At 48.6% G+C, this 23,456-nt stretch overlaps 1 protein-coding gene across 3 annotated transcripts in view; it reads right to left on the reverse strand.

Moving 5' to 3' along the window:
- LOC142575029 (uncharacterized) overlaps window positions 1–2,650 on the reverse strand; it is a 129,356-nt gene extending 126,706 nt beyond the window's left edge. For 2 of the 3 annotated variants that reach the window (XM_075684004.1, XM_075684000.1), the window contains exons 1-2: window positions 1,702–2,203; window positions 766–871 (exon numbers count right to left, since the gene is read on the reverse strand). In XM_075684004.1, the coding sequence (XP_075540119.1) occupies window positions 766–871; window positions 1,702–1,824 (229 nt within the window). In that variant the 5' untranslated portion in view covers window positions 1,825–2,203. Of the gene's footprint in view, window positions 1–765; window positions 872–1,701; window positions 2,204–2,568 lie in introns of those variants that run through there. The other variant, XM_075684008.1, reaches the window with a different exon arrangement.
- Between the last annotated feature and the right edge of the window lie 20,806 nt (window positions 2,651–23,456).

Raw genomic sequence — 23,456 nt, forward strand, 5'->3', positions numbered from 1 at the left:
AGAAGAATGACAGAAACCAACTTAATGAATATTTTTCTAAACTTGCACGAGGTTTTCGTCATTATGCTGATGCACACACCTGCATACCTCTACTGTGGAGTCTTGTTTCAGTTTCTTATTTTATTGTCACGTAGTAATTTACACTATACACTTGTCCTGAAATACATCACGTTGGGCTCCTTCAGAATTTTTTTTCTTACTGGAAACACACATGCCTATACAGGGCAAACACTCAAATACATGCAAGACTGCCACAGGAGTGGCCACACGAGGTCGACTGTTTGTACAGCGCAAAAGACGAGGACTGAAGGAAGAACACAACACAGGCGCTGTCACACACAAACACACTCAAGGCACTTTGCGAGATTCTCAGGCTTCTTTCATGCTCTAAAAACACATTATGTAGCACATATTGAGCCACAGATGGCTGTACTGGGAAATTTTCACATTGCTCTACAATTTTATAATTCAGACTTTTTATCTAATTACATTTGAGAAGTTGATTAATTGATTAAGACTAATTTGGTAATTAGGCAAAATGCAGAAAATCCAAGTATTTCCAAGAGACAGGAAACAACATTACCTAGGTTCTGTGCTGCTAGGTGGCATATTCATATTTTTTAAAGTTTGCTAAAGTTAAGTGGGATAACCTGCATACCTCCTATGGAACAGGTGTCACACCAATCACTCTAAGTAATGCCGCTAAACTAGCCATTGCGCTCAAAACATACAGGGTAAAAAAGCAAACTCTAGGTAAGAGCATACCAAGGCCTCTATTGCTGAAAAGGGAAACTGATGGGAGGCACCCGATCTCCGGCCATGAAGCTGCTTTATCCTCACAGTTGGCAATGAAACGACCGCAGCCACAGTCCTGAAATAAAAATGAGAAAGTTGACACTACAATGATCACACAGAACACGAAAAAGCTGGTCTCAACCTTATCTTGGAGAACATCTGCTGCTATATTAGGTTTTGTATATTCATCAGCTTATTGTTAAACTAAGCTTGCCAATATTTTATATCTTAATGGCTTTGCTCTTTACAAACCAATACCTTTGCCCAACTCATGCACTTATGCACTACTTAAGCTATGAGATGTTTGCTGATCCCTTACAATGAATGGCTACTAAGACAAATTATTTCACACAAGAGGATGCATAACTTATGAGTGTTACTGACATTGAATACCAAGGTAGTACCTTTTTTTATAGACAATGGCGGACTTCAAGCACATTTTTCTCACAGATACAGGTTGATCGGTCTGCCTTTTTTTTTTTCACCAGCAACATAAATTTTGTTATTAATACTCGTGCAATATAGGATGAGGCTGTGATGTGTGATTTGATCGTGAGTTGAAAAGCGCAACATTTTTGTGTGAATTTGGCACCTAGAATTCAAAACTAAATATCTGTACCCAATACGCAATGGCACAGCAGCAAAGTAATTAAACATTAAACAAGTCCAGGTATCCAGAGCACAGCGCCAGCTGTTGAATAACAACATTGCACAAGCATCGACTATATAGATATAGCGTAGTATGTGCACCGCAGGCGTAGTGGCGGCCTCAGCAAAGAACACATGCATGGAGCGACGCACCCGTATGACCTATCGCCGGCAATGCTATCGCGTAAATTGATATATCTCGTCACGGCACGGGCACCGTTTTCTGCCCGCCGAGGTGCCGGCGCCACTGGTACTCACCTGCTCCGGCCGCCGAGGTTCAAGTGACGGCGTATCCAGTAATCTGAACCCAAGCAGGACACCTGTTACCGCCAAGCAGTACGCTAACAATAAAGAGGTTCTTATACTCGACCGGCAGCTCATGCGGCGTTGACCCGTAGTGCCGTTAAAAGCTCACCACAGGCTTTTAATACCACAAACGCGCCGCCGACATTTCACGCCCGTAGATCAAAGTCGACGGGCGCAGGCTCTACATGCTACGTGCCACAATCGCGCACTGCCTGCACAATCAGCGACGTGGGCGCGAAGAGACACAGACGATAGCAAGGAGCGTACTGGCAAATCTGCACAATGCGCGCTAAGTGGGCGACCTACTGCACACAAGCGCACGAGCTAGGGGATTGGCGCCGCGTACGCGCCAGCTAGCAGATACCGCGCACAAAGAAGCGCCGCCGGTTCTCGCTCAAATGATCGCTGTACAAACACTCACACACGCGCACCGCAGTAAACCCTTAACGAGCCGCCACATTTACAGGCCGCGGTTAGGCGGCGAAGCTTAGCTCACCTCGCACTGCACGTAACTATTATGGTAGTGGCTTGCGCTTCGGGGATCATGTCGAATGCTCACTACACCCAGTTGAAGACGCGGCAAAGTCCCTCATTATATAAAATCCTAATTTTTAAGTACACTCGCTTGACTCTGAGTACTCAAGTCGCCTCGATTACGACAAAGCTCGAAGAAACACAGTGATCGTGCAAAATGGTTCTGGACGGCCAACTGTCGCGCCATGTTGTACAGAGACCCTCAATAAGTCATATCAGCGCGTCTCCTCACTTAGAACACATGCACACTCATAGAACATGTAATAATCGTTCAAAGTCACTTACCGTGGAGTCTTGGGGGTTCAAAGCAGTGGGAAACATCAACCACGGTAGAAGAATGTTCCGTCGCTGGCAAATGGCTGCTCGATCGCAGGTTTCAACGCGCGCGCGCGCGCGCTCCGAAGGCCGGTGTTCCTCCGCGCGTAGTTCCTACTTCGGCGTCCTATGCACCGCCAAGGCGCGGCTACTCCGACCAGAAAAACAGCGCCGACACACATTGCGCGGGATATTTCGAATCTGACTGCAGAAATAATCCTACTGAAATTGTCGCTGCGGCTGACTGCCTTGTTGGTCATGGCTGAGTTATTCTTTTCTCTGTTTGGCTCGTCTCAGATATGGGTGTATTTCAACACTCCCAATTTCCCCTACGCCACCGTTATTCCTTGAAAACCCCCATTTTACAACCGCAATGCCCCTTCAAATGGGGTCGGGGGTAGAATAATGGTTCTAGCTTATTTTACTTCTTCTCGTGGGAGTGCTCATTTTAAGCTCGGGGGAAAAATGGCATATCAACTGTTAAAACGCCCATATGGGCTCATTTGTGTTTACATGAGCTACGCGATCAAAGGATTTAGAAAAATCAAGGAACATGCAATGAGTTTGTTTATTTTCATCCATGCTGAAGTGTAAGTCAGTGGTAAATTCCAATAATTGCGTGTCGGAACATAAATTTTTTCTGAAATCGCGTTGATTAGAGAAGAAGGATGCAGTTATCTGGATACAGTTAAATCTCGACCTAACGAAACCAGATGTTACGAAGCTCCCAATCTAACCAAGAAGTTTCCATTCCTCGGAAGGTACACATATGATTCAATATTGTCATCAACCCAAATTAACGAAAATAACTTGGCCGACCTCTATTTAACGAACTCTTTCCTGAAATAAATGAGTAAAAAAAGCGGTGATTCCATTCTAATTTTGATACAGACAGGTTTTTCTTCGACCGTGCGCTCTAAAGCTAACGCGTTAAAATATCTAGGTGCTCTATTCGCGGCCCTGGCTTTGTTTTGACGGGGGTGCGCGCCGCACCCATGCAAGGAACTGCGGACTAAACACCGCCTTGGTAGCGGTGGCGGTAGTTGCTTTTGCTACTTTATTGTTTATGCAACAGATGGCTGGATTCGCGGCAATAGTGCGATGCCGCGGTAGCTTTTGCGTGACGCTGCCTTACAGTTTTAGATTTCGAAGGACCGAAAAATTCCTTTCTCTATTTACAAACTTCTCTACTTAACAAAATAATTCGAGCATGGTAATCACTTCGTTAAATCGAGTTTCACCTGTATATGGTGCCAGATCAATCAAAGGGCAGCCATCTTCAATTCATTCCTGGAACGGGGATATCTCCCGCTATTTTGAAAATATTGTAGTTTTGTTTGGTATATTAATGCATCTTTACAGCGCATGTATCATTTTGATGTAAGGAGTTCTCGCGGTTTTGTGACGTCGCGTGGCAAACAGGTGAACTAGGTGCAGCCACATAATTTTTGACCTATAGCAAAGTGCTAAGAGCGTAAAACGCATAGAGTGAGTGAGCGAGTGAGTGAGCGAGTGAGTGAGTGAGTGAGAAAACTTCATTTCAAATCAGAACGATTCGCGTCCGGCGAGTTAGTGGGCTGCGGCATCCGCCGAGGTTACGGCCAAGAGTTCTTGCCTCTCGGCGGCTTCCTTGGCCAGCTGTACTGGCCGGAGTTGGCCTTCCAGGTTCGAGTTCAGTAGCGCGGCCTGCAATCGCGCGCGTACGCTGTCGATGGAGGTTTCGCTGTCATTGTCCTCTATTACTCCCTGGCATTCCCATAGCATGTGTTCCAGCCTGGCTCTGTGGCCGCACACTTTGCATCTATCTGCGGTGTATATGTCTGGATAAATAGCGTTCATTAGTATGGGACGCTTGCATGATTTGGTTTGTAGTTGTCGCCACTGGACAGCTTGCTATCTAGTGAGTTGTGGATAGGGTGGTGGATGAGTGCATCTTTGCATGTTGTAATGGTTGGTGACGTCGTTGAACATTCTGTCTTCCCATTCCCGTACTTCGGAGGGCCCTGTCGAGAGGTCTACGTTAGTCGCAGCTCGGAAAGTGAGTAGTCGAGCTACGTTGTGTGCCGCCGCGTTAGGGTTGTCCTCTCCCGTTGAGTCGGCGGTGTAGGCTGGTATCAATAGGATTTGGACGCATCTGTCTTCCCTTGTTGGTTTGCTTTTTCTGAGTATCTATAGCGCCTCAGCTGAGATCCAGCCGTTCGCGAAGTTCCGTACTGCTGTCTGGGAATCGCTGGTTATATAGTATGCGTTGGTTTGTGCTATGGCTAATGCTATAGCCACTTCCTCCGCCGTTTTGATGCGGGTCGTGTTAATAGTCGAGCTTGTACAGCATTGTCTGTGGTAGTTAAGTACTGCTGCGACAAAGCTGCGTTTGTGTTTGTAACGTGCAGGGTCTATATAGAACGCGTCCTTTGCCATATTTGCCAGTTCCTCGCCATGTTTTTTGCCCTGCTCTTTCTCCTGCCCTCGTGGTGTATAGGATGCGTATTCTTGCGTAAGAGGGGTACCGTGAGTTTGGCCCTTATTTCCTTGGGTATGTACCATTTGTCTCCGTGCTGTGTGTGGTAGCGGATCCCTAATTTATCTAATTTAGGCGAAGCGAAAAAATATTTTTTGTCATTTCTCAGGCCTCATCATACGTAATCATTTTGCAACATAATATCAGAAAACTGTCTTCGTAGTTTTCATGACGTCGCGTGACAGACCTGGGCACGACCCCAAAGTGTTTGACAAAGTGGGAAGGGCTAATGACAGGGAAAGAATAGAGGCGGATTGTAATTGATTTACGTTAAAGCACCCCGTCTGTTGCAGCTTGAAGCCCGTGACTAGAACAGAATCCAGAATTCATTATCATTCGCCAGCTGTCTTTAGTAAGGTTGATGAGTCGGGTGATTGGTAATCTATGTTCAGCGTGAACAGTGCCACAGCAGCACGTCCCGTGCTGTTTTTATCCCCTTGCAGCGTTGGCGTGATGACCCGCCCATACATCGGTATGGGCGGGTCATCGAATAAGCGCACCGTCACTGCTATAACAGAAGAACGAAGGCATACTCGCATGTCAGCATCTCGTCAGCGACAATCTTACCAGGGCGCCCAAGAGAGCGCAGTTTTACAAAACTGAAGTAAGAGAGAGAGCGAGATAAGACAATGCAGAGAAAGGCAGGGAGGTTAACCAGAAAGCGAAACTTGCCGCCGCATAAGTAAAAGCGCAATATCATCAGTGGGCGGTACCATAGGCGTCACAATAGCGTTGCATGCAGCGCACCTGCAAATTGCGAACTGCTCACCCGCATGCCTTCGGCGATGAAGAACCCCCTGCCAATCGGTAAAATGAAGCTCCACGGCAGCTTAGCTTGCACCATTTCCCAAGACAGGAAGGAAGGACTTCTGGCTCCCTCCCAGTGCTTCGATCAAATTACGAACAGCAGGTTCATCGGTATGGTTGCCGCTGTCTCGTCCGGGGATTTTCTGCGATACGACATACGCAAACAGCCATTTATTACCGAACTTTAGCATTCGCTGCCAATAAAAGACTTCGTGTATAATTCTTACGCTTCGCACGCAACATATGGTCCTTGAAGGCCAATAAAAATTGCAATGCATAAATTATACATTCTACAACCAACATCGAACCAACATTGAACCAAGAATATGAAACAACGTTCATTAAGCACTTGTTTATAGAATGGTTCAGGCAATCGACGTAATAGTCTACTTGTAGGTTTCTTTATCAATAAATGGCGATGTAGGACAAAAAATCAGCGCCCAAGCATTCCGTACAGATGGTTAAACTGCGAATCTAAACGTGCGGCCCCGGTGTTCATCACTGGGTTAATCCCGACAGTTCATTAAACGACGGCTTGGTAGGCTGCCGGATCCTCGGTACGCAGTTGCCGCTTGCTCTCGGCTGCACGAGCCCGTTCTTGTGCACGGGCTGCAGCATCGGGACAGCGTAGAGGAGCTCGTTCACGGTTATGCTCACGGTGCTGCTGACGGAAAGCTGCCTGCTCCTCAGGAGTACGTATGACGCGTGGGCTACCCATTTCGGAGCCAGAGAGAAACTGCTGCGCGCGCGCTCGGCTGCGACGGACAGGAACGACGTCACTGTTGGCGTAGACAATCTCGCGCCTCTTTTTTTTTAGGTTTTTTCGGCGCACAGACGATAGATGGAAGGATGGACGTATCGGCTAGCCCTATAAAGTTTCGCTGTAATAACCGGCGTCAAATTGTTCGTTATATTTACGTAATTACGCATGCGCTACCGCGAAGCGCGGAACTTCGCCCGACCCCTCTGTGAAGTAAAAGCGTGGCGTAAAATGAAGCCGCCATCGCAGTGGCTTCTTCTTAAGAGCTCAATGCCATTTGCAGTTTCACAGAGGGTGATGTATCGCGCTACGGCGAGTTTTTCTTTACTCTGCCCCACTGCATCCCAGGCAGGTTGAAGTACGAGCTGCGATTCGCGGTGCCATGTGTGCAATAAGATAAATTATAGGAATGATTTGACGGTCGTTACTTCGGTCTACGTGGCCACTTGTAAACGTAGAAACACGAAACTACACTGTTATGATGATTCCTCTCAAATGCGCAACATAAACATATCCCGTTAAGTGCATTAAAAAAGTTGCGGGGCGTTACGCGCCAAAAACGCCGTCTGATTATGAGCCACCGCATCGAGGCAGAATTGACCGCCTGGAGCTCTCTAAGCCCACTCGTTCGCAGTGCTTTACGGCATGCAGTTGGCGGAGGCCTGAACAGCTCGTCCAAGAACATCGTCACAAAGGCGAAGTCACAGGCCTGCATTGACACGGACAGCAAGCGGGAAACCGTAATTAGTTAAATAAAAAATGGTGTGACTTTACATGGCAAAACTGCGATCGTAATTTGTAGCACGTCGTAGAGGGGGACTCCGGATTGATTTCGACCACCTGGCCTCCTTCACCGTGCACAGAAATGTAAGCACACGAGCGTTTCCGCATTTCCGCCTCCGTTGAAGCGTCGCTGCCGCCAGCCAGATTTAACCGGCGACCTGGAGCCCCGCGATGTACGCAATGCCACAGCCACAAAACTACTGCAGCGGGTGAGAGTGAAACTTTCTAGGGAAAAAATTGTATTTCCAAGGCGAGCAAACTACACTTAGCATTCTACTGACACACTTGTGGCATGCCTCGACAACTGCTACTTTGACATGGCAAGAAGTGAAGTATTTCTCATAAACATGTACCTTCACTCTGTCTTACCACCACGTCCCAACACGCCGTAATGGTGAACCTGGCGAACAACAACAACAACAACAACAACAAAAAAATTGGCGGCGTATTCAGAAATGATTGGCGCCGGCAATTACATTAACATTCTTCCTAGTGACAGGTTGCAAATATTGCTTATGCATGATGAGTGCTTGTGATGGTGGAATTGACAAGCCAGAGACAGGATTGTGTGATATATTAAGTTGCTGAATGTTTCTAGTTCGAATTCTGTTGTACTAGTATTTTTTTTAAATGTAAAATAGCATTACGGCTGCAGTGAAATGTAGTAGCCGCGTGCGAGATCGAATCTGCGACATCGAGCTAACCAGAATTTATTTTCCTCTAATTTAGCAGCTGTCTAATATATATTTAAAAAACAACGCTGCACGTTTGAATGTATGCGAGGAAAGGTATGCTCTGTACATCTCTATAGTATAGGACGAAATGTCCATCGATTTCACAGCCCTAGTAGACAGCTGCGCAACTTCTGTGTCGTTGCTGGCGACGAGCAGAGGGTGATGCAGAGAGAAGTATGACGCATGCATACCTGTGAGGTCTAAAGTTTCTAATTTCTCGGGCAAAGATGTGATGGAGCACACCTCCAGTCCTTGCGATGGGCACCAGGTCGAGGGAGGCCCGCTCGGTGCCAAACGCCTCCCTCATGTGCGCCGAAAACTACGCCTTTTGGGGCTTCGAAAGCACAGTGCCGAACCGAAACTTTTTGTTCCGGTTTTCGTTTCGATTCACACAGAACAATTCAGTTGAGTTTCAACTCTGGAGCGAAAAAATAACGGTTCAAACCGGTTCAAGTTCATCTGCATAACCGAAATATAATTACAGGAAAACCGCACAAACATATTTTGTGCAAAAAAGTGGTGGCTGCTGCTCAGCTCCACTGAAAGACTGCTGCTGTTGTTTGTCATTAAGGCCGTGCGTAGCTACAAAATAATTAAGCAGATCAAACAAAAATACTGGAATCTACGGGCTGATCGTTTTAAAGATTTCAGCAATGTCTAAAAATGATCCATGCCAGATAGCATATTTGTTCGATTTGAGCTGGATTATTCGAACGGACAGGCATTCCTGGTGCAATAAATAAAAACATATATTCAATTTTTTACCAGAAACTAGCTAATTAACTTCAGTATAACGACTTAACTTCATCATAATAACATGGTGAATTTCCAAGACTTGAGAAGTAGAACGGCGTAATTGTCCCATACATTGCCTTCAAACATTACCACATTTGATGGAAGTTTGGAGGGAATGCCAAGCGTTCAAAGGCTTCTACTGCCTATTTCTCCATGGCGTAGAGGACACGGCGCATAAGGATTGCTACACGTTGAAAAGCAAGCCCGTGTACTCGATCACACTCAGTTTTTATACAGAAAGAGTGTACGAGTATTGAGAGTATATTAGCATGACGTCTAAGTTGTAAGACAATGCACAAATTTATTTTTTACGCTTTAGTCATTGCGGTCATGCTGTTGCTCTTACTTTCTAGTTAGGAATAATAAACAATCTGACTTTAGGAAGCAATGCAAGCTGACTGACCATCTGAATGACCATCTTAAAAAGTGCATTGCCTTCTGGATTTCCTGAAGTGAGAGTGATGAGACGTGCTACCTATGAACTAAGCACCAGATATATGTGTAAGCTAGTAAGTCGCATGTTATACCTGTCAGGCAAAGAGTAGTTAAACTGACGGGTGTGGCGAGTTGAGCGAGTTGGTACATCTGCACGTACGTAGTGGATGATCGACAAAGGCGAAAAGAGAGACCGAAGCCCAAACAAAGCTCATAGCGCTACGTGTGTCCCTCTTCCTTTTTTTGTCCCCTTTGATCAATGTTTGCTAGCTATAAAAGAAGTCAAAATGTGCCAGAGCATGCACGTTATAATAACAAGGCAGGCGTAACTGCCGAGAATGCAAACACAATGTGCCCCCCCCCCAAAAAAAGAAAATATTTAGCTCACACTACAAATATCGCATGCATGAAAATGTATTTTTTCAAGACATAAAAAATGTAACACCTCGCTGTAATTACGACGAAACGTTGTATGAGTTCCAGAAGGACTCTATGGAAGACAGCAACGCAGAACTGTTCGCGTCAACGGCGAGCTGCGTCATCCACCGAATTCTCGAAAGTCGCCTCCTCGGCAAAGTTTAATGCGCGCATTCAGGCTTCCGGATGGGCGTTTGCATGGCCGATTTTATGGGAGCCTATAACGTTCGAAAGAACAGCCAGTACGTCCTTGTACTGCTTGAAAAGTACGGTAATATGTGTGAAAAGTACTCCGCCACATTCAGAATGGTGGTGGAGTGCTGGGCCACGCGGAACTGGAAGTTCCCGTCTTTTGAAGCTCCGGTGCGGCTGGCGCGGGAAAGCGCAGCGCGTCGAAGGCCATGACGGCGGGCCCCTCATCTCCACGCGCGCAGCCAGCCACGCAAAAGCTGTAGGTGCACTTGAAGCAAGACACGCCGCCCTTACGCCAAGCAACACCGCTGAAACTGCGGCAAAGTCTGCACAGGGCCCCTGCGATGGTCAGGCGGGCGGCGGAGTTTTCAAGAACGCGCCGTTGGGGGCTCGTGGGATGGCACACTCTACCAGCTGCGAGCTCGATCCGCCTCCTGTGAACCATCGTCTTGGCTGCTGCAGATGCAGCGAGAAGCCACGCCGAGGTTGCACCAGCAGATCCGCGGCCACAATGTCTTGAGCAGACTCGTTCGCGGTGCTTTCCACTGGAATATAAAGATTTCGCAATAAATCGGACTCTGCATCACTGTTGCTAAAGATTTGCTTATGGTGTATTCGTTTTCTACTATAATATTTTTCGTTCGCATAATGAATTCCTAAAAACTTAAACAGCACGATGGTAAAAAACTTCAATATTTTTTTTTGATGCAATAGCCGCAAATGATCCACTGACCGAAAAATTCGGCGTCTGTAGCAGAGAAACATCACCTAAATTTCCATTGGCGGTGACGTCACGTCACGTGTGCGCGTTGACGGAGCAGAGCGGGTGAAAGGAGATACCTGCTGCACTGTAAGATAATTTACACCCTAAAAAGTGAAAATGGCTGTAAATGTGTCTATAACTCAAACCCTTAAAGTGTGATCTGTATAATTAACACCCTAACGGTGCGAGTTACAGACACATTTACACCCTTGTTCCCTTTCAAGGGTTTAAATTATTTTAGTGTGTGCTGTGTTGCCGCGCCATGAGTTGCATGAGGGGAGAGCGCATAGGCCCGACGCATAGGCTCGCGTTCCTGCTCCGCGCAAGCTCTCGCCCGCGTTCTACCTTCGCCTCGATGACCCTTATAAAGAACTTAGTATATTAACTACGGGATGAATTCTAAACGAAAAACGTTAACGGTAGTCACTTTCGAAAATACCACCCCAGGCGCAGAAGCCGCATTTCTTACCTACTGGACTAAACGGGCATGCACCTCGCCAAAAGCAGCCTGTGCACTCTGCTTACTGACATCATGCTACTTGGACCGAAATATTCCATTGTCAATGCTGCCTTGACGAAACCAGTGACATATAAATCACCGCGCATTACTCGGCAGCGTCTTTATTAGATTCTATAGCATTCGAGCATGGTAGCTTGACGTCATGCATCAAAGTGCACCGGCCTTGTGCAATCTAGGAGGCGTTGGCCATACTGGCTGGCCAAGTTGGTCACTGGCTGGACCGCGAGGAGTTCATAACTCGAAGGACACATCAGCAGCGATCAATTGTGCCTTCATGCATTCGCATTGACAACGCATAAGTGCTTAGATGTCCGTGTCTGTTTTTCATAGATTATTGAATGCCAATCGAAGCCTTTAATCGTAAAACATGCACTTGGCTCCTGGTAGCTACATTCCGAAAATTGTCATTACCCTAGAAGTGTTCTCAACCGCACATGTGAGCCAACCATGATTTTCGACATTTTATTAGCGCAAAGAACGTGCCAGTGGCAAACACTCCGTTACAAGAAAAATGCCCGTCCTTCCTCGGCTGCTGTTGCTTGAAAATATTACAGACAATCCAATAATGCAGCCGCAAGAACACGCCCACGTAATGCAAGTGCATTGTCGTGTGTTGTTGCGTTTTTCTTTCTGCAGTACATGTAACGTACTTAAGTAAATATCAGCGTGCCCATGCCTGAACAAGTTTGAGGATCCTGCGCAACCAGTGTACAAAGAACACGCAGGTTTATATTCAAATTACCACTGAGTGAGAGGAAGCACTCGAGATAACCCTAAAATCGCCCTCGCGCGATGGTCCCCCGAGGCCCTTGGCGTATGGTGGCGCCGAGATGAGCGCGAACTCTCGCCTGAGCACTGCATGAAGGCTATAGTTTTCAGTTATCTCGACCAGAAACACTAGCGTTTTGGTTGCAGAACTTGTACGAATATTCACCTGTCCGCTGACCCGTTGACAGAGGCGCGTGGCCAACCGTGGCTGAACCAAAGGAACGCCAACCCGGGGCAGCCACCAGAAGGAAGGATCCCCGGATGCCAACCGCGTTTCGTGCACCGACCAGAAAATTGAGCCCCCGAGTAGCCGTGTGCGGACACTGTTGCTGGTGCCTGAGTGCCGCCGCACGTGATGTCTTGCTCAAGTGCGTGTCGAAATCCGTGGCCAGTCATCTTTGTATCCTGGTTCAAGGTGCTGGAATCGGTCCGATTCACTCGAGCCTCGAGGCTGTATCACGATTCACTCGAGGCTTCGCAAGAGTATAGAACGACGTTGAAAGTGACTTGGCTGCACAGAAGGCTTTCCCACTTGCCGGGCATTATAGTCTCGCCGGATATTTTAGATGAAGCACTGCGGAACGAAGAGGCCTAGCTGCTGCCACATAATGAAGCCGGATGCTGATGATGATGATGATGAAGCCTCAGGCAATGGCACAAACCCACTGAGGGGGATAGGCCACGAATCGGGTGGTAATATGACTTAAGACATAAAATAAAATAAATTGGTTAATAAATAAATAACTCGAAAAAAAAAGAAAGGAAACGGATGCACAGTCCACTGAGTGCAAGGTGTTATGTTGTTTCAATGAGAAGGGAGATAACCTGGACTGGGTGTCGTTTCCCGATTGTTCATTCAACGATTATTTTATTTTCTGTACCATTCGCTCCACCCTTCAATTACTAGCGGGATGAAGGAGGAGGAGGAGGAAAAACGTTTATTGAGCTCTAGAAAGCTTTATGAATTTCCCGGAGTCAGATGGTGTCTTCCATCTTCTTGGCAATGGCCGTCTGCCCCTAGTCCAGGGCTCCGCTGGATGCCGCTGCCAGCTGGGCCCGTCGGATCAGCCCTAGTTGGACGTCCTGACGGTCGCTGGAGAGCATTCCTTCCCATTGCTCCGCACTCGGGTTTGGTATTATTGGCGCCGCATTTGTTTTCTGGCAGGCCCACGTTATATGGTAGAGCGTGGGTGTTTCCTGGCACCATGGGCATTTGTCAGTGTACTGTGTGGGTTGTATTTTGCTGAGGGTGTTTAAGTTCGGATATGCACCCGTCTGTAGCAGCCTCCAAGCTACGGAGTCCTCTCTAGTGAAAGGGCTATGCGGCGAGGGGTACCGCTTCCTGCTGCCCTTATAGTGGTTTAGGATAGCCGAGTATTCTCTGAGGACTGGCTCGGTTTCCTCGAGGTCATTGGCGGAGGGTGCGCGGTATGCAGTGTATCCTCGAGCTACCCTGTCGACCTCACGGTTGCCTTCCACGTCCGTGTGACCCGGCGTCCACATTATCGTGTGTCTAATTGGTTGTTCTTTTTCTGGGTTTTCTGTGTGGGGATCTTCAGAGCGTAGTATGCGGAGCGCTCTGTGACCTATTCTACCGAACATGTAGTTTCGGCATGCTGTTTGGGAGTCGGTTAGGATTGTTAAGGACCGCCTAGTCCGATAGCCCTCCGCTGCCGCTAGAGCGACGGCCGCTTCTTCAGCCTCGACTACCGTGCAGTCCCGTAGAGATGCGCTGACGATTTCTCGCATATCCGAGTTTATCACCACCGCTACTGCGTTGGGGTTGGTCTGTCTCGCCCTTCTGGTGTATGTGGCTGCGTCCACGTATACCGTTGTTGCCTGGGAAGCTAGTGACTTTTGGATGTATTCGGCTCTCGCCTTCCTGCGTTCTTCGTGTAGGTTGGGGTCCATGTTCTTGGGAATGGGAGCCACCTTGATTGTGTTTCGTATTTTGTCCGGGATAGTCGCGGTTCTTTGGGTTTCTTGCATCTGTTCGCTGCATCCCAACTTCTGCAGAAGCTCCCTGCCAGACGGAGTCTGTTGTAGTCTGCGCAGCTGAGCAACATGTTGTGCCTCTCTGAGTTCTTCGAAAGTGTTATGAAGTCCTAGTGCCAAGAGCTTCACCGTGGATGTGCATTGTGGTAGGTGGAGGTGGTAGGTGGAGCGCGGTTTTGTATGCCTTGCGTATGATCGCGTCTATCTGCTGAACCTCGCTCTTGATTGGGTTGTAGTACGGGAGACTGTAGGTAACCCGGCTGATCACCAGACTCCTAACCAGCTTTAGCGTGTCTTCCTCTCGCATGCCTGAGCGTCTGTGGGAGATGCGCGTTATTATGCGAGCGACTTGTAGAGTTGATGTCTTGAGTAGAGCGAGAATGCGTGAGCAGCGTTGATTCGAATGTATCCACATGCCCAAAATTCTTATGAGCGTTTTCTCCGGTATTAGTTTTCCCTCGAGGTAGACGCCAAGCTTGAGCTCGTCGCTAGTCGGGACCGTGCGATTCTGTTTCCCTCTCCAGACTCTGAGCAGCTCAGATTTCTCGGTGGAGCAGGCTAGCCCTCTTGCCCTCACGTAGTTCTCTACGCAGGTCGCAGCCTCTTGTAGTCTTTCTTCTTTTTCTTTAAGTGATCCCGTGTTGGTCCAAATGGTTATGTCGTCGGCATACATGGCATGGTGTATGCCCTCGATCTCTTTGAGTTGTTTCGCAAGGCCGATCATTGCTATGTTAAATAGCGTTGGTGAAATGACCGATCCCTGGGGGGTTCCTTTGTTGGGGGTATGGAACTTCTCCGAGCGGAGTTCTCCTAGCCCTATTGTAGCTGCTCTGTTGGAGAGGAAAGCTTTGACGTAGCCGAAAACCCTCCTGCCGCAGTTTAGGTCGTCCAGGCCCGCTAGGATGGCTTCGTGGCTCACGTTGTCAAATGCTCCTTTAATGTCCAATGCCATTATCACATTCTCTCCGTTCCTGGGAACGGTGCTTAAGACTTCTTCCTTGATCTGTAATAGTACGTCTTGGGTCGACAGCTTCGCCCTGAATCCGAACATACTGTGGGGGTATAATTCGTGATCCTCTAGGTATTGTTGTAGCCTTATCGTGACCACTCTCTCGTACAACTTGCCAAGGCATGATGTGAGGGAGATGGGTCTTAGGTTTTCGATTTGTAGCTTTTTGCCCGGTTTTGGTATCATAACTACCTCTGCATGTTTCCAATCCTCGGGGACGGTCTCCGCTGCCCAGTGTTTATTAAGGAAGTCTGTTAGTTCTGCGACTAGCTCGTCACTGAGATTGCGGATGAGTGCGTTCTTAATTTTGTCCGCACCCGTTGTCGTGTTTCTAGTTGTGCTTCTAATTGCTGCATAGACCTCTTCACGAGTGATGGGTCTGTCTAAGCTTGGATTTTCTCTTCCCCGGTAATCGCCGCTATATGCCGCCGGGTTCGTGTCCCCGAAGCATTTTACACGCACTTTGTCCAAGAGTTCCTCGTCGGTTCCCTCGAATTGGTGGATTAGCCGGTATATTGAGTTGTTATTCTCTGCCTTGGTTTTAGTCGGATCGATGAGCGCTTTCAGGATATGCCACGTCCTAGCTGTGCTCAGGGTTCCGTTCAGGGAGTCGCTGAAGTGTTGCCAGTTCGTTCTCGCCAATTGTGCTGCGTACTCCTCTGCTTTCGTTGTAATTTCTGCTATTTTAAGTCTGAGCTTCCTGTTGTGTTTCTGCCTTTTCCACCTCTTGGTTAAGCCGCGTCTGGCTTCCCATAGCCTGAGAAGCCTGGCATCCACCTCGGGTGTCTGCGTTGTTCTTTTGACCTCTTTGGTGTGCTCGCCTTCTCTCTGCTTGAGTATGTTTCCCCATTCTTCAATCGATTGGATCCCTCCCTCGCTGATATGTTCGTCACATGCTTCTCTAAATGCGTTCCAATCAGTGATTTTGACAGTTCCTAGCTGCCGTTTAAGTCCGTCTGAAGTCACTTGAGTTTTGAGTACGTAGTGGTCGCTCCCCAGATTTTCCATCAGGTTCTTCCATTGCGCCTGCCATGGTCCTTTGATGAAGGTGAGGTCCGGACAAGTGTCGGCACTGACAGTGTTGCCCATTCTGGTCGGCGTTTCCGGGTCTGTGAGGAGAATGTAGCCTGCATTCTCTGCCGCTTCTGCTAGTGTCTTTCCTTTAACGTTGAAATTCTTGTATCCCCAGCTCTTGTCCCTGGCATTAAAATCGCCTAAGACGACTAGCGTGTTGCCCTTTGCCAATTTGCTGGCGCCTTGGAAGAGCTCTTGGAATTTGGCTTTCTTTTGTTTCGGCGGGCTGTAGGTATTTACGATGAAGATGCTGCCCCCTTTCTTCTTTTTCTTTGGGATAATTTCTACGATCACGTGCTCTATGTCTGTTTCGGCTATCCTATTGTGGTTTATGGCTATGATCGCTTTGTTGACTAAGATTGCCGTCCTTCCTTTTTCCTGGGTTTCGTAGCACGTGTATCCTCCTAGGGTTGGTGTGGTGCCCGTTTCCTGAAGCGCAATAATGTCGGGTGGCGTTTGTTGTGTATGAATATATTGTTGAAGTAGGCCCTGCTTCCTTCGGTAGCCTCTGCAGTTCCATTGCCATATGTCTAGATTTCCTTGTTTGCTTAAGGTTTTTCTGGCCATGTTAAGCTTCTGTGTTAGTCGTGGTCGCGTTGGCGAGGGCTGTCAGTGCGGGACGGTGGTATGCCTTCTCTCTGATGTTTTCGGTGAATTTTTGTTTGCGGATCGAGCTGCGTAATTCCGTTATTTGCGCTTGCGTTTGTTGTGTTGTTTGTTGAATCATCTGTTGCATCTGTTGCATCATCTGCTGCATTTCGGCTTTAAATTTGTTAAAGTTCTCGTTGCTTGCCTGCGACGAGTGCGGCGGTTGGGTTAGGTCGGGTTGCGGCTGCGGAGGGCTGCTCGGTCTCTGGTCCCTAACTGCCTTCGTAAGCTCGGCTACCTGGCGTTCTAGCTCGCTCTGTCTGACGCGGGCGAGTTCTAGTTCGCGTCTTAGGGCTGTGATAACTTTGTTCGCACCCTCCTGCTGTTTAGGCGCGTTGTTGTAATTTGTGTTTGTATCCTGTTTAACTTCCCCTCCCGAGTGCGGAGCAAACCAAGGATTTCCTGCTCCCCAGCTCACCTTGACTCCGGTCTTCCGTGCGGGTGTCTCCTGCTTTTGCTGCGGCTGCTGCTGGCCAACCAGGGGCACCAGGGGCGGGAAGGACCGTGAACGGCTCCTCGACCGGCTCCGTGACGCCCGGGATCTCGAACGGCTCCGCGAGGTCTCCCCCTCAGAGCTGAACCACCGCAGCTTCTTACCGCGGTCGTCCCGGCTGCGGCGTCTGCTGTCGTGGCTGCCGCCGCCGCCTCCCCTGGCGCCGTGATTGCTGCGCAGCTCCCTGGCTTTCTTTAACTTGTCTTGGCATTCTTTGGATCCGGTGACGTGGCTTCCGCCACAGATCAGGCATTTGGGTGTGCATTGGTGGCCCTCCGCCGGGTTTTGCGTACCGCACTGCTTGCACGCCCTGGCTTCAGGATTGGGGCACACGTCCGACCGATGACCTTGTTGACAGCAGATATAACATACCTGCCTCGTGGGACGATACGCGTAGCACCACATTCGCCTCCGTAATAAATGACTTGTTTCGGGACTATGGGGCCGTCGAAGGTGATGACAGCCGACTTGGATTTTCCTAGCATTCGGGCGCTGTGAATCTTGACTCCTTGAGTCCGCACCCGCAGGTTTGCTTTCAGTTCTTCCGGTGAAGTCCCAGGGTCCACTCCGTGAATCACGCCGCGGCGGGTGTCTTCCGGAGCTGCCACGTAAGCATTGACATCGTACGAGCGTTCCCCGAACGTTAGGTTGGAAATGCGTCTCACGTGTTGGGCGGCCGTCTCGCTTGCCGTGCTCACTATTATGATGTTTGATCCCGTGCGAAGTCTGATGATCAGATCTTCTCCTTTACATTGGTGGTTGCACGCTGCCGCTACGGCGCGGGCTACTTGGTGGGTCTGGAGCGATCTGATTACGAGTCCTTTCGGCCGTAAAATGATTTTCAAATCGTCCTTGGGGAGCGGGGGCAGTCGTGGCCTGGGCTGCCGCATCGCTCCTCTCTTGACGCTATTCGAGGCGGCGGCGGCTGGCGCGCCAGCTGCCGGCGGAGCAGTGGCCGGAGTTCTTCCGCTGGGGTCACCTTGAGTGGTGGGCGGAAAATTCCCGGGAGCGTTGAGTTCCGTCTTCCTTTGTCGCTTCTTCTGGCGTTTGGACAGGGCCAATTCCCAGTTCGATTCGTCTGCTCTCTGGGCTTCCTGCTGCTGCCCTCGCATGGCGGCATCCTCGATCCCCCCGTCTACCGAGTTCTCGGAGTCGGTGGTGCCGAGGTAGTCCTCGTCCATCTCCTGGGCTTCCAATAAATTCTGGGGTAGTCCGCTCGTTGTTGGTTCAAAACTTGGGTAATTCGTAGGGCGGGGGTCCGTACCGGGCTGTATCATCGCCTCGGAGCGAGCTGGGGTACCCGCGAGCGCCCGTAGTTGAGCTAAGCCCGGTTAGGCCTAGCGCCCGCCCGGCCACGCGGAATCTTCCAAGTGCGGTAAAAAGCCTAAAATTGGTCCTACCGTCTTCAATTCGGTATCCAGGTGGTCCAGCTTGTGTGTCCTCTAAGCTCCAAGCAAAATGAAAAGGCGCTGTGAATACCGAACGAATGCCGTTGAATTTTACGAAACCTCGCTCGTGACGGCTGTTCCGTGATGTTGCACGGATGATGGTGATGTGTTTTGTTTGACGCCGCAAGGGCCAGATATGCGCAGCGCCATGTAAGTGCTGATGTGGTGTCAATGAAGTGTCAATGAGATGGACCGATGTGCTGCGATGGGTAGATGTTACTTGGCGGTAAAAGGGCCCAAGGATCAGTCGCTGTAAAGTGCTTAAAGTAGGTACTATAGCTATTAAAATAATGAAGACAACCATGAGGTGAACTATGACTAAAATATATGTTCCAGAGCTATCATAAAATGAAAGTTAAGAGCATGGAACAAGCACTACCCCGTCCGGATGCCCCTTAAACGCAAGGGTACGGAGGCGTGTGCTCTACAAAAGATACTATCGCCTGAGCACCCACTGGTTGGAGGAAGGCTACGAGATTTCTGGGCTAATAACATGTAGCACCTCGGCGTGTACATTATTCAGAACTTTCACATTAGAAAATGTTAGAGCCAAGAAACAATGCTGGGTGAAGAGGGTAACAAAAGTATTATGCAAATTGCCTACTTTTTCCGTTCAGTTTCGGCTTTCATATGCTGCACATGCACGTGGAAGACAGTCATCCTTTCCCCACACGTTGCACATAGTGTGAATACGCTGCCAGTGAGTAGGCAATTGTGTGCGCCGGATGTGGGCTCCATACTACATTTGACGAAAGAAGGCATCGGTTTGTCTTGATTTTATTGCGAGTAGTGCAGTTGCTACCCATGACTTGATCAGGTTCAGACTATTAGAAGATTCAGCATCCCACGCGCGTTGCCAATAGCATCTTAGTTTTCTAGGAATTAAGGGCTTTGCGTCTACAGCGGGTACAGCAGTGGAAGGATTAAAAGCTAGTGTTGCTCTGCGTGTGATGGGCTTCGTCTGCGAGACCATTGCCCTTTATGCCTCTGTTCCCTGGCACCTAGCATATTGTTGCATGCTGGTTAAATGTGTATGTCGTGCGCAGGAGTGCATAAAGATTATTAAGCTGATGATTTTTACATTTATAGATCGACATAAAAGATCTAACCACACTTAGAAGGTCAGTAAATTTTTAAAAAAAATTTTAATGTTTTATCGCCGAAAGTACTGCATATGCTTCATCCGCAAACTGAAGCCCTTCATTGTGTTCACATTAAGTACTGTAGCTGATTCGTCATCCAGGACAAGCTGTTGATAGGCCTGAGTCAAATTCAGCTTCGTGAAAAATTCCGAGCCATTCCACTCTGTGAAGGTATCGATGACCAACGGAGGAAGGAGGTCCCAGCTAACTTTAGCCAGAGTTTAAAAATATGCGAATGCCACGTAGCTGGACAGAACCAAGGCAACGTTGCTAGGCTTCCCTTGAAGATACTCAAATTATTTTTTAATTCCGTCGAATCAGATAATTAGTCTTAATCAACTTGTAAAATATTATAGTTAGATTAAATGTCTCAAAATCGCTCATGTCTTTGTAGGGATGTTCACATCTATTTGAAATGCTTTTAGCCACCGTGTTCGGCGACTTTCAAGTGACCTTGAGCCAATAAATTTGTGAAAACAAAGCGAGATCGTCCGAGCAAACAGTCAAAACTTGAGAAAATGCGGTCTTTGGCCCCCAACCCTGTGTACAGTGCCGCATTAGGTGCGCTAGTTACTCCCAAAGAAGTACCAGGAAATATAGCTATGAAGTTTTTTCTAATGTTTGCTCATAATATCACTCAAGCTATAATATATATTACGCTACCATTTTTTTGTCATTTCCAATAGCGACGTTCAAAAGGCAGATACAGTGCGCCATACACTTTACCGTCATGTTTTGGCGCTGGTACAGCGTTGCCTGCACAACAACAGCCGTTCGTGAGTTCCGCGGCGCGGGTTATGCGCCGGCTCGAGAGATGGCACCACGCTGCGTGACCAAGCCGGCAGCGTCCGGTACGCCGCGGATGGCTGGTTGGCTGAGATTACTCTCGCAATGAGGTTCAGTTCGAAACAGTTTCGTATCATATGGTGTGGTGTGCCGTTGCGCGACCACGCACGATACCAATTTCAATATTGTGGCTTGTATCATCTTCAACTGATCGGCTTTGCCAGTAGCCATTTCATGCTTACATCTACTCTGGATTACGGCAAAGCCAGCAATTAAATACGTTTCGAACTTTGATTCCTAAAGCCTTATATTATCTTCCCAGCAGACTTCTTCCCGCCTTGTTTGCTCACTACTAGTAAAGGCGATTTCGCGCACTTTTCTTTGAAGCGCATTTCTCCGACTGCCTTTCCCAGCATTTCAAGTGGCTCTTTCCTCCAAGTCATGAGCTGCGTTTCAGTACTCTGAAACGGAATTTTGCCTTCGCTGCCTTCAGTCGCTCGAAACGTTTGTTGACTGACCAGCAAGTGTGAGTGTACTTTCATCCGCACTTCTGTTCGCTGAATCAGTACAGTGGCGATAAACTTTGTGAGCTCTTTAACTTCGTAAACGGAATAAAGCTGTTCTACATTGTGAATCGGTCTGCTTGCCTGGTTTTGCTTTCTTTCCTGTTTTTTTTTCCTTGCTTTTATGCAGCAGTCCGCTTTAGACTTGACTGCGTTTACTTTCCGAAGAGACAAGCTCTGACGTTACGGCATGTTTTCTTGAAGTAGTGACATGCCGCATAACTAAAGTTGCAAATTTCAGACCCATGCTTACCGTTGCAGCGGTAGCAGGCGACTACTGTGGACAAAGCCGGTTGCCTTGACTTGAGCGAGTTTCGTGGACGGCCGCGTCGTCCGTGCAGCTCGCGTCACTGTGGCTCTGTGACGTCAGTTTTCTATGCTGCCGCTGAGATGCTTCTCCTGTCACAGCCGAGCCGTTCGCCACAGCGAATGTTAGGTTCCCTTCTGGCAGTAGGCGTTGTTGCACCGCCTCGTCGCTGATGCCGAAGACGAAACGGTGTCTCATCACCTCGTCCAATGGAAGAGTCTCGGATCCAGAACCGCAGTTTTCAGCCAATTCTCTCAGCGCTATCACGTAGTCTACGACGGTTTCACCTTGGGCTTGGTTACGCTTGTAAAGTTTAAAAAAAAAAAAAACAGCCAGAACGGACGGCTTCGGATGCATGTGTTCGCGGACCGACTTCTTGAAGCTATCGCAGGTTGCAGCTCTCGACCTTTCGGGTTTGACCATCGTCACGATGAGACTGTACGTTTCTTGTGCGCAGGAGCTGAGCACCCGCTTTCTTCGTCCTTTGAGAGCTTGTTGACTTTGCAGAACATTTCCAGACGCTCTGCGTACTCGTCCCACCACGCGCTTGTACCCGAGACGTACGCCTCGAAGGCGCTGACTGGAAATACCCCGCATGCATTGGACAGACCTGCGCCGACCCGCTGCCTACCTCGTCGACAACTTGTGACTCGGGGCCACATGATCAGCAACTGATTGAGAACCGTTATTCAGCAGGCGATTGTATGAACGCGCGCCCCAGCTCGCAACACTTTAACCCATGCAAGAAGAAAAGGACGTAAAATAGGACGACTCTAATGTAGTCCTTGGTTACGGCAAGCGCGTCCTCTTTTAGTGCACTGTCTACGCAGGTTTCTTGCTACGTTAACCACGAAGGCTACAAAGTAGCAGGGCCCTCGTTTAAGAAGTTAAAGATGACGAAAACCGGAAGGGCAGAAGAGCCCGAGCATTAATAATTGTACCGGTTAACGCATGGAAAAATTCAACCATTGTTGGCGAAAAACGAAGTGCAAAGTATTTCACTTACCAGAAAAAATGTTATTCGAACGTGTGACATCCCACATGCATCGAGAACAACGAAGGCGGCGAACGCAGATCCCGCCATTGTGGTAGAATGACGTCGGCGGAAACGCGCAATACAGCCGATTTCACGAAAGAATGATGCAATACACACCGGAAACGGCCCCAGCACAGCTAAATGATGCCAGTTAATATCCAATAAATGTAAAATCAGCTGAGAACCACACACAACTAGCATAACGCACTCAACCGAACACACGACCAAGACAGTGCGTGCGCCAGCGGCCGTTTCAACGCGATAGCGTTAACGAGACCATGTCACAGAACATTCGGCGCCCCGCGTCGGACGTCTCACGTCACTACGGTATAAATTCTTTCGAAACACGCATAAGCAGGCCTTCCATGTTACGCAAAGAAGTGACTGAACTATTTAATTTTCGCTAGTTGAAATACGAAGAAAAATCATAAACTACGAGTCGCACACAACCTACAGACGTGATAGCACTCGTATTGTGAATACACGAGAAAAGATAGTTCTGCTAAGCGAAAACTCTAGGAAGCATCTTTTTCGGAGTTCCGTACTACGCATAGAGCGGACAGAGCGTCAGTACTTTGCCTACGCCGGCGGGTAAAAATTTCGGAGTCCACGGAGGGCGCGCCCGCTTCCTTGAAATACTTCCAGGTGGTACTGGCCTCCACCCCATCGCGGCCCATGCATGGAAGAGGCCGCGTTTCTACAAGAAAGTCCGCGTTCGTGCAAAGCGTTCGCTGAGAGCGTTTCCCAGTAAACATTACGGTTACATACGCTACAGTTGCCGGGAACCGTAAGAAGCAGTCAGGGATCGTTGAATGTTATCGCGTTCCACTCTTAAAGGCGAAGCTTAAGCGTCCTTCGAATCTTT

This window comes from Dermacentor variabilis, chromosome 1, assembly GCF_050947875.1.
Source record: "Dermacentor variabilis isolate Ectoservices chromosome 1, ASM5094787v1, whole genome shotgun sequence".
In the NCBI taxonomy this organism is placed as follows: Eukaryota; Metazoa; Arthropoda; class Arachnida; order Ixodida; family Ixodidae; genus Dermacentor; species Dermacentor variabilis.